The 12,243-nt window shown below is 41.1% G+C and overlaps 1 protein-coding gene across 1 annotated transcript in view; it reads left to right on the plus strand.

Annotated features, from left to right (window-relative positions):
• EFCAB5 (EF-hand calcium binding domain 5) overlaps positions 1 to 12,243 on the plus strand; it is a gene marked incomplete at its 3' end in the record, with an annotated part of 98,231 nt that overhangs the window by 57,304 nt on the left and 28,684 nt on the right. The window contains exons 12-14 of the mRNA XM_080677330.1: positions 5,131 to 5,420; positions 10,417 to 10,586; positions 11,288 to 11,516. Coding sequence (XP_080533456.1) covers positions 5,131 to 5,420; positions 10,417 to 10,586; positions 11,288 to 11,516 — 689 coding nt within the window. The remainder of the gene's footprint in view (positions 1 to 5,130; positions 5,421 to 10,416; positions 10,587 to 11,287; positions 11,517 to 12,243) is intronic.

Below are 12,243 nucleotides of genomic sequence, written 5' to 3' on the forward strand. Positions count from 1 at the left end.
GGGGAGGGGACATGGGCAGTTGGCCGGCCTACCTGCTGGTTGAACTCCTGGTCGAGGGGACAATTTGCATATTAGCCTTCTATTATACAGGATATACACTGAATGGCCAGATTATTATGCATTCAGAGATCATAATAATCTGGCCACTCAGTGTACATTGCTATTTAAGTAGGGAATTTAACTCTCTTAAAATTATAACATTTTAGTGAGTCATTCTGTCACCAAATTCTCACATTTATTTAGAAAGTCTCATTGAAATACTCAGTGTTCCTTAAAGAAACTAAAATCTGGACAAGTGGTTAGTGTAAAACTATTGCTATTTCTTCACCCTGGAACAAGGAATCTTTAAGAAACTCCTCAAGAGAAACCAAGATGGTGGCATAGGTAAGCACCTAAACTGCTGCCTCGCACAACGATTTCAAAACTACAACTAAAAGACAGAACGGACACCATCCAGAACCACAGGAAAGCTGGCTGAGTGAAAATTCTACAACTAGAAGGAAAGAGAAAAGCTCACAGAGAATTGGAGGTACAGCAAAGGTCTTTGTGCGCGCAGAGAGGAAGGGTGGCTGAGAGCCAGGCTGATTTTCTCTGGCAGAAGGGGGAAGGAAGCCCCTGACCGCACTGAACCCCAGTTCTGACTGCACTGAACCCCAGTCCCGGGCGAAACCCCGTGGACCCAGGCTCATACAGGGGGAGTCTGGACTGTCAGGTAGAGAGAAAGGCACCTGGAGACTCAGAGACCCAGGGGAGACCCGGGGAGTCCGGCAGGCAGGGTTCTGGAGGCACGCGCGCCAGTGTGCACAAAGGCTGCGGAGGTTGCCACAGGCTTTCCCTAGCAGAAGGGAGTCGGAAGCACCTGACTGCACTGAACCCCAATTCTGACTGCACTGAACCCCAGTTCCAGGCAAGCCCCTGGGGACCAGTGCTCTTATGGGGGGGAATCTGGACTCTCGGGCAGAGACTCGGGAGCCAGGGAAGGCAGAGGTCTGCAGGCGCGCACACGCGCAAGGGCAAGGCTGACAGGAAGCCAAGACTGTCTGCTCCGCCCTGAGACTCCACCCCATCCAAGTTGAGCACAGAGGCTATTGCAATTTGGCAAGTCTAATCCTATAAGGCTGTCTCCAGCACCGAACTTCTCCCAGCATAGACATAGCAGATCTTTACAGCCAACTGGCCTGGAGGTCAATTCCTCCCAATGATACCAACAACAATCAAGTGCACAGAGGGGTGCACCAAGAGTGTCCACCTCAGGTTAACTGGGGAGGCCGACCCACTGGGCCATATAGGAAACCTAGCACACAAATCTACCCTACCAACTCAGGGAAGCAGTGAAAATGCGGCGTCAAAGAAACAGATCACAAACGAAAGAAATGGAGGAAAACAAACGACTGGATATAGAATTCAAAACCACGGTTATAAGGCTTTTCAAGAATATCCTAGAAAAGGCCGATAAATATAACAAAACCCTCGAAGATATGAAAAAGGACCAACTAGAAATTAAACATACACTGACTGAAATAAAAAATATTATACAGAGACCCAACAGCAGACTAGAGGAACACAAGAATCAAGTCAAAGAATTGAAATACAAAGAAGCAAAAAACACTCAACTGAAAAAGCAAAAAGCAAAAAAAAAAATCTAAAAAGCTGAAGATAGTGTAAGAAGACTCTGGGACAACTTCAAGCATACCAACATCAGAATTATGGGGGTGCCAGAAGAAGAGAGAGAGCAAGATACTGAAAACCTATTTGAAGAAATAATGACCGAAAACTTCCCCCACCTGGTGAAAGAAATAGACTTACAAGTCCAGGAAGCGCACAGAACTGCAAACAAAAGGAATCCAAAGAGGACCACACCAAGACACATCATAATTAAAATGCCAAGAGCAAAAGACAAAGAGAGAATCTTAAAAGCAGCAAGAGAAAAACAGTTAGTTACCTACAAGGGAGCACCCATATGACTGTCAGCTGATTTCTCAACAGAAACTATGCAGGCCAGACGGGAGTGGCAAGAAATTTTCAAAGTGATGAATAGCAAGAAACTACAACCAAGATTACTCTACCCAGCAAAGCTATCATTCAGAGTTGAAGGTCAGATAAAGAGCTTCACAGATAAGAAAAAGCTAAAGGAGTTCATCACCACCAAACCAGTATTATATGAAATGCTGAAAGGTATTCTTAAAGAAGAGGAAGAAGAAAAAAGTAAAGATAAAAATTATGAACAACAAATACATATGTATCAACAAGTGAACCTAAAAATCAAGTGAATTAAAAACCTGAGGAACAGAATAATCTGGTGATTATAATAGAATCAGGGGCATAGAAAGGGAGTGGACTGATAATTCTCAGGGGGAAAGGGGTATGGGGGGGTTCAGGAAGAGACTGGACAAAAATCATACACCCATGGATGAGGACAGTGCGGGGGAGGTAAGGGCAGAAGGTGGGGTGGGAACCAGGTTGAGGGGAGCTATGGGGGGAAAAAGAAACAATTGTAATAATCTGAATAAAGATTTACTTTAAAAAATAAATAAATAAATAAAATAAAAAAGAAACTCCTCAGTCACCCTAGCCAGTTTGGCTTAGTGGATAGAGCATTGGCCTGTGGACTGAAGGGTCCCAGGTTGGATTTCAGTCAAGGGCACATACCCAAGGTTGCAGGCTTGATCCTCATTGTGGGGCATGCAGGAGGCAGCCCATCAATGATTCTCTCTCATCATTGCTGTTTCTATCTCTCTCTCCCTTCCTCTCTGAAATCAATAAAAATATATTTTAAAAAAAACTCCTCAGTCTTTTCTTGATTTCCATACCTTGCCATTTATTCAGAGTGCAGGTAGATTTGTTTGTAATTTTTACTTCTTTTACATTTGTCTAGTATTTCCTCATGATTAAATTTAGGTTGTTCATTTTTGGCAGGAATGTCATATAAGTGATGCTGCGTTCTTCTCATTGAATCTCATGATAAGGTGATATCAATCAGGCTCCTCCATTTTAAAGTTACTCTTCTTTCCCTTTGTAATTAATAATTATTTTACAGTTATTTTGAAACCATATAAACATTCCATTTATTGTCAAACTTTTTGTTTATTCATTCATAACAGTATGTATTCAGTTTTTCCTATTTTATACTGTGGGTTATAATCCAACACTATCATTATAATGCTCATATATTTTTATATTTAACCCATGGGAGTCCTTTCAATCTGTCTCCTATGTCCTCCTCTCCCCTCCAATATTTTATTATGAAAAATTTAAAACATACAGCAAAGCTGGAAGAATTTTACAGTGAGTATCTATATATCTACTACCTAGATTTATGTCATTAACATTTTACCAAACTTTTTTTATTATCTATCTGTTTATCTCTCCATCTCTCTGTCCTTCCATCTACTTCTCTTATTTTTGATGCATTACACATAAATTACAGACATGCATATACTCCTCCCTAAATACTTCAGCATACATATCAATAATTAGAGTTCAATATATACTAACAGTTTTGTTTTTTTCTTAACAAAGTGGTTTAGCAAAAATGGACATTAGTGGTTCATGTGATGGAAAAGTCCAGGGCTAGTTCAGGACACCACCAGATTTGGGAGTTCAAATAATGATTTTAGGACAGGTATCTGCTTCTTTCTCTTTCTCTCTCTTTCAGTCTGGTCCTGTTCTCTTCTATGTGTTGACTCCACTTTCACACACACTTTCCCTCATGGTGATCAGGTTCAATCTCACATCCCAACAGGATTATTCAAGTTCAGTGAGAATAAGAAGGAAAATGTCCTCTTCCTAATAATTCAAGTAAAGAGTCTGGCATTAGTCTGGACTAACCCAACTACTCTGGTGAAAGGAATCATATAAGAAGATGACTAAAAGAGGCAATATTTGTTAATTGTCAAATAATTAATATAGAATGAATGTTATTATCTTTCAGGTGGAAGCCTTCTTGAACTTTAAAGAGGAAAGGTGTATACTCTATGACTTTATAATAAATTTACACATGTGCACCAAGAGACATGTACAAAAATGCTCATAGCACTGTTCATAAGAGCAAGATATTAGAGACAACCTAAATGCCCATTGATAGGAGAATAAATAAATTGATGATGGTATACTTACAAAATGACATACTATATAATGGTGAAATGAATAAGTCACAGCCACAGGAACAACACAGATGTATATGGTAGCATAATGTTGAATTAAAAAGCAAGCCCCAGAAAAGTACATATAGTATAATGTCCTTTTTCTAAAGTATACAAAAAGATAAAATGAAACCACAAATTGTTAGAAGTACACATGTGCATGCGCACGCACACACACACACACAATAACACTATTGGGAAAAGAAAAGGAAGGAAAAGATAAAGCGAAAGAAAAATTTCAGAATACTGGTGCGGGGATGTGGATAGGCAGGGAGTGGAACAATGGCAAGGGCATAAAAGAAGATGTAAGTTATTGGTAATGTTTAGGTTTGGTAGTAGATTATGATTGTATGCTAAAAACAATAAAAGATAGATGTGGGTGCAGAAGTGTACAAGGCATAGTCAGGGATCATGAATAGAATGGGGATACTGAAAGAAATAATTCCTATATGGTATTATGGGCAAATATTCTTAGAAAATGGACTGGATCTAAATATACTTTGAACCAAGAAATTGCATAATTCAAGTTGTGTTTTAATTTAATTTCATAAATATGTATTGAGCCTTACCATTGGTAATCCACTTATAAAGTGATTAATACTGGTTTAGTATTATGGAAGCAGGAATGATGAGGAAGATACATTGTCAATGATTAACAGGAGAGAGTTAAGTAGTCTATTGGAAATGTATAGTAAAATGTAGGGTGGAATGAAAGTTAACCCTGGAATTTCGCCTGACTAGGTGGTAGAATTAAATAAACAAAACAAAAACAGGAAAGATGACATAGAACTCATCTTGAGTTTATCATAGGAATTCACTGTAACATGTTGCGTTGGGCTTAGATGCCTTTAATATACCTGATTTTCCATTGGGGAAAGTGGTGACAGTTGTCAAGAGACTTCAGTTTGCTGTAAGAGGAGAGTGAAAATTTCTTCCACAGGTAAATGAGCTTTTGGTTAGTCCTTAGTTTTGTGTTTATATCTTTCAGCTAAATTACACATCCAATTTCCAAAGCCACACCCTGGTCAGGAAGTAAGGTTGTCTTCAAAACAGTTTCAGAAATACATAGAATTGGTTGTATCTGAACTCAGGGGCAATGAAGACCAGGTTCTGGAAAGCCTTGTGGAGTTTCTGATGACCAGCTTAGAAAGAAGCCATTTTGAGGGTCTGAGGAACAGTGCCAGACGGAAGTGGCTGCACCAAATTCAACACGCTGCAGAAATAAGTGGGGTATCCCTGGAGCCAGTGTACACTGAGACCTTTAAGGCCCTCACACAGGTATGTTTTCTAAAATGATACATAAAAAAGAAAAACTTCCTCACAGTAGGTGATATTCAATGGTTGTAAAGGAGGAGCACACTAAATTCTCTTAAAATTTGCTGGGTATTGCGATAAATGGTGTTTTTTTTTCTCTCTCTCTTTTTAATACATTACAATGACCTAAAGCCTAGGGAAGATGCAATTGGAATGACTGCAGGTTGGCAAGGCAGACTCAGAGAGGAAACGTATAAAAGACAGAATTATGTCTTGGGATTTCTAATTTCATTTGTGCTGAGACTCAAATAAACCTAGAACAGAAAATAGACTGATATAAAAAAATACCAAGAGGGAGATGTGGAAGGAGATCAAACTACATCTCCCTTGCATGATGTTTTGAGAGTCAGTTCAAAAAAGAGCTATTTAAAACATAAAATTATTATAAAGTGGAATCCAACACCACACAATCTATACTAATAAAAGCCTAGGTGGTCCTCGTGCCCTCGCATGACGCCCTCACATCATCACAAGATGGCCACTACAAGATGGCAGGCAGAGGAGGGCAGTTGGGGGCAAATGGGTCAGCAGGGGAGGGCAGTTGGGGGCTATCTGGCCAGCAGGGAAGGGCAGTTGGGGGCGATCAGGCTGGCAGGGGAGCAGTTAGGCATCAATAAAGCTGGCAGGGGAGCAATTAGGGGGCGATCAGGCTGGCAGGCAGAAGCAGTTGCAGGGGTGGGAAAACTTTTTGACTCGAGGGCCAGAATGGGTTCTTAAACTGGACCGGAGGGCCAGAACAAAAGCATGGATGGAGTGTTTGTGTGAACTAATATAAATTCAAAGTAAAGGAGCAGAGGGGAGAGCAAGAGAACCAGATAGAACAGCCGGATCCGGCCCGCGGGCCGTAGTTTGCCCACGGCTGAGTTAGGGGCAATCAGGCAGGTAGGCGAGCAGTTAGGAGCCAGCAGTCCCAGATTGTGAGAGGGATGTCCAAATGCCCTTTTAGGCCCGATCCCACAGGGATCGGCGGGATTGGGCCTAAACCACGGGATTGGGCCTAAACCGGCAGTCAGACATCCCCCAAGGGGTCCCAGATTGGAGAGGGTGCAGGCTGGACTGAGGGATACCCCCCCCCCATGCACAAATTTCATCCACCGAGCCTCTAGTTTTTCATAACACTGACTAGAAACAAGCTGAGACTATTACAGAATCATGTCACTTAAAACACATGACCATCATGGGCCACTGTCCACAGCCTTGCCACCCCCTCAAAACTTCCAGCTTGCTGCTCCTCCCAAACAGAAATAATAACATGGCTATCTTCTACATATATCACAGATTCCTTTGATCCAGGGAACCTGTGTCATTCGGCTCAGTTAAATAGCAACACTTGATTATTGGAATCATGTCCTGAATGGCTGAAGTTTCTAATGTAGTTTGAAATGGTGTGACTAGGAACAGGAGACGAATAAAAAAAAAAAAAAAAAAAAGAGCTATTACTCCAACTTGCTTCAAAGATCTACAGTATCCCAAGAGAAACCTCACTATATTTTTGTTACTCTATAGATTTTTATGTAGAAAAGGAGAAATAAAGGCAGAAAAAAAGGCATGTAAAGCAAATCTAAATATATAGAAAGATGAGACAAATATCAAGGAAAGTATCTCTCATGTCCCCCAACTTATGAATGTGTTCAGTATATGTATTAACACATAATATTTTGGTAACATAATAATATTTTAGGCATAGAGAATTTTCAGTTATTTCAATAGAAATAGTAATTGCATAAAGTCTGCAATCTGAGGCCCAAAAAAATCATTTCCTAAAATGACATAAATCAAATGTCATAGCCAATCTATGTTAAGAATTCCTTCAGAACATTTTTCCACGTTCACATAATAGTAGATTAAGGTTAAGAAATATGAGTAAAATGGAAGAATAGTTTTTGGGAGAAACCAAGATGGCGGCATAGGTAAGCACCTAAACTGCTGCCTCGCACAACAATTTCAAAAGTACAACTAAAAGACAGAACGGACACCATCCAGAACCACAGGAAAGCTGGCTGAGTGAAAATTCTACAACTAGAAGGAAAGAGAAAAGCTCACAGAGAATTGGAGGTATGGCAAAGGGTCTTTGTGCGCGCAGAGGGAGGGTGGCTGAGAGCCTGGCTGACTTTCTCTGGCGGAAGAGGGAAGGAAGCCCCCAACTGCACTGAACCCCAGTTCTGACTGCACTGAACCCCAGTCCCGGGCGAAACCCCGTGGTCCCAGGCTCATACAGGGGAGTCTGGACTGTCAGGTAGAGAGAAAGGCACCCGGAGACTCGGAGACCCAGGGGAGACCCGGAGGAGCCCCGGTGGGCAGGGTTCTGGAGGCACGCGCGCCAGTGCGCACAAAGGCAGCGGAGGTTGCCACAGGCTTTCCCTAGTGGAAGGGAGTCAGAAGCTCCTGACTGCACTGAGCCCCAGTTCAGACTGCACTGAACCCCAGTTCCAGGCAAGCCCCTGGGGACCCACGCTCTTGTGGGGGGAATCTGGACTCTCGGGCGGAGACTCGGGAGCCAGGGAAGGCAGAGGTCTGAAGGCACACGCGCGCAAGGGCAAGGCTGACAGGAAGCCAAGACTGTCTGCTCCGCCCTGAGACTCCACTCCATCCAAGCTGAGCACAGAGGCTATTGCAATTTGGCAAGTCTAATCCTATAAGGCTGTCTCCAACACTGAAATTCTCCCAGCATAGACACAGCTGATCCTTACAGCCAACTGGCCTGGAAGTCAATTCCTCCCAGTGATACCAACAACAATCAAGACTTAACTACAACAAGGCTGTACACACAGTCCACAAAGGGGTGCACCAAGAGTGTCCACCTCAGGTTAACTGGGAAGGCCGACCCACTGGGCCATATAGGAAACCTAGCACACAAATCTACCCTACCAACTCAGGGAAGCAATGAAAATGCGGCGTCAAAGAAACAGATCACAAACGAAAGAAATGGAGGAAAACAAACGACTGGATATAGAATTCAAAACCACGGTTATGAGGCTTTTCAAGAATATCCTAGAAAAGGCCGATAAATATAACGAAACCCTCGAAGATATGAAAAAGGACCAACTAGAAATTAAACATACACTGACTGAAATAAAAAATATTATACAGAGACCCAACAGCAGACTAGAGGAACACAAGAATCAAGTCAAAGAATTGAAATACAAAGAAGCAAAAAACACTCAACTGAAAAAGCAAAAAGCAAAAAAAAATCCAAAAAGCTGAAGATAGTGTAAGAAGACTCTGGGACAACTTCAAGCATACCAACATCAGAATTATGGGGGTGCCAGAAGAAGAGAGAGAGCAAGATACTGAAAACCTATTTGAAGAAATAATGACCGAAAACTTCCCCCACCTGGTGAAAGAAATAGACTTACAAGTCCAGGAAGTGCACAGAACTGCAAACAAAAGGAATCCAAAGAGGACCACACCAAGACACATCATAATTAAAATGCCAAGAGCAAAAGACAAAGAGAGAATCTTAAAAGCAGCAAGAGAAAAACAGTTAGTTACCTACAAGGGAGCACCCATATGACTGTCAGCTGATTTCTCAACAGAAACTATGCAGGCCAGACGGGAGTGGCAAGAAATTTTCAAAGTGATGAATAGCAAGAAACTACAACCAAGATTACTCTACCCAGCAAAGCTATCATTCAGAGATGAAGGTCAGATAAAGAGCTTCACAGATAAGAAAAAGCTAAAGGAGTTCATCACCACCAAACCAGTATTATATGAAATGCTGAAAGGTATTCTTAAAGAAGAGGAAGAAGAAAAAAGTAAAGATAAAAATTATGAACAACAAATACATATGTATCAACAAGTGAACCTAAAAATCAAGTGAATTAAAAACCTGAGGAACAGAATAATCTGGTGATTATAATAGAATCGGGCATAGAAAGGGAGTGGACTGATAATTCTCAGGGGGAAAGGGGTATGGGGGAGTTCAGGAAGAGACTGGACAAAAATCATACACCTATGGATGAGGACAGTGGGGGGGGGGGTAAGGGCAGAAGGTGGGGTGGGAACCGGGTGGAGGGAGCTATGGGGAGAAAAAGGAGAAACAATTGTAATAATCTGAATAAAGATTTATTTTAAAAACAATGAGTAAAATGAAGCCATTTTCCTGCCCCAGCTCTCTAAAATAAATACTTTTAACTGAAGCCCAAACAATCTGACTATAGTTCAAAGGGATATAAGTTTTTTTTAAATATGTATATTGGTTTGAGAGAGAGAGAGAGAGAGAGAGAGAGAGAGAGGAAGGGAGAGAGAAAGAAAACATCATTTTTGTTGTTCCACTTATTTATTCACTGGCTGATTCTTGCATGTGCATTGACCAGGGGTTGAACCCACAACCTTGGCATATCCGGACAACACTCTAACCCAAGCATGTCAAACTCGCAGCCAGAGGGCCAGCTGCAAGCATGCGGCCCACCGACCATGATTTTGACATGCTTGCCTGAGCTACCTGACCAGGGCCAAAGGGATCCAAGTAGAATTTATATATATATATTATTGACTTCAGAGGGAAGGAGGAAGGGAGAGTGAGAAAGCGATGATAGAGAGAGAGAATCATTGATTAGCTGCCCCCTGCATACCCCGCAGTGAGGATAGAGCCCACAACCCGGGCATGTGCCCTGACTCATACGTCAACACTCAACCACTGAGCCATGCCAGCCAGGTGGGATCCAAGTTTTAAACCTCTAAATTTGAGTAGGTTTTGAGATTTATTTATTTATTTATTTTTAGTAAAACAGTCCAATTGGCATAAAGTAAATCCATTACACTCACTAAAACTCAGGTTTGGGTGACAGCTATGGAGCCAGTGTACACTTTTCTTCATTGCCCATAAATAGTAATATCTTCATTATTTATTCATGAAAATGAAATTATTGGGGTTAAAGGCACAAACTGGCTAATGAAGGAAGATGTGATTAAGAGAATAGCTATTGGCAAATACATGATCAGCAACATTTTGCCATAGGATGCTCAAGTCCATGGAAATAAGAAGATCAGTGCTCACATTTCCCTCTTAGAAGAAAACCGACTACTGCCTGATAGAGGGGCTGTTCTATTAAGGAATGTAGCTTGTACTTTAGATGATGCTCCATTTGTACTGAACAAAGTGCTCTACAGGGACATGAAGGGAATCAGGTAAGAATTTCTTGGAAAAGTTGATTTTACCCTCCTTTTTAAAAAATATGTTTTGATTTTTAGAGAGAGGAAGGGAGATGTATATATAAAGAGAAACATCGACGAGAAAGGAACATCATCATCCATCGGCTGCCTCCTGCATGCCCCCTACTGGGGATCGAGCCCACAACTCAGGCATGTGCCCTGACCAGGAATCCAACCAGGGACCTGGGTTGATGCTCAACTGCTGAGCCACATGAGCCGAGTGATTTCACCCTTCTTTAAAAAAATAATAATTTCCATTCTGAAGTAAGTTAGCATTGAAATCCTAGAGAGAAATGCCTCAGGTCACCAACGCTTCTAGAGTGGAAATGGTTGGTTTCCAGTCTCAGGTGATTTCACTTGATGGTTTCTAGAGTTTACCTTAGGCATTGATTGGCCATGTAGGGATTCTGCTTTACAATACCAGCTCAATTATTTCTGCCTTATCTTTAAAGTATGCCTCCTGCGTCCTGGTTATATATGTTTTCTCTGTTATGATCTAAGCTTGTTTTTTAAATCTTTCTTTCAAGTCAGATTCTCCAAACTGGTAATTTTATGAGTCCACTTCTCTGACATGTAATGCCAATGATTATGAATGGAGAGTTGATCTAGTTTCTTACATGGCTTAACCTAAAGCTCCTCCTGTGCCTTTCTCCCAACCTCATATTCCTATTCCTCAGCTTTACAGTAATAGATAAAGGGAAGCCAGTACATGTCCCTCAAGTTCAGCACCACGGGAACATTTTCTTCTGGAACCATTCCCGCAAGGAGAATGATCAAAATGGATCATTCCTGGCTCTGCCTCTTCAGAATGCATATATGAGGATCTTTGGGGTCCTGGCTGTTGACACACTAAGAGATCCCCAGAAAATAAACATCTTCTTGCCTCATGAGATCAAATTCTATCAGGTAAGTCAGAGAAGGATTCATCCGTAGCAATGGTAGGATGGCTTCTCCTTTTATACTTTAAAAAAAAGCAAAACCTGAGACTAGATGAGGGTAGAGCTATACATGTAGATAGGGTTGTCATATGGTTCCAGTTCCCTGTGTGTATGTGTCAGTATTTTGAGAGGTTCCACATTACACATGGAAGAACTGCCCGCTTCAGTTGCACAACTATGCCTCAGAAGATTATAATATATAATCTGGGAAGATTATTAATGTATCCCTTGCATTAATCATAGAAACAGAACCAAAACCCAACTATTAGACCACTAAGACCCACATAGTCGGACTGAACTTTTAGAAAGAACATATTTATTTTTTATTAATAGTGGAACCTAGAAATCCTTTGCTCTTTCAACAAATGGTGCTAAATATGATATGTGATCCCATAGCTCCTGATATCAGTGTTATAATTTTTGAGGATAAAGAATGAAGAAAAATGCTTAAGTTTTAGGCACTTTTAAAACTATACAATAACTGGATCATTTCTACAAACATCTAAATTTAATTTTATGAATGGAAATTGCAATGGAGGAAGATTGAAAGCCTTTATGGAGGCAATGGCATACTATAAAACCTTTATAGCGGCAATCAGGAACTTGCTCTGCCTTATCATTTGTTTCCCTGTAAGCCCCTGGCTCTTTATATTTATTTACCATTATTTTAAAATTTCTCTTCTCACTTACTGGGT

This window comes from Plecotus auritus, assembly GCF_963455305.1.
Source record: "Plecotus auritus genome assembly, chromosome: 7".
NCBI classification, from domain to species: Eukaryota; Metazoa; Chordata; class Mammalia; order Chiroptera; family Vespertilionidae; genus Plecotus; species Plecotus auritus.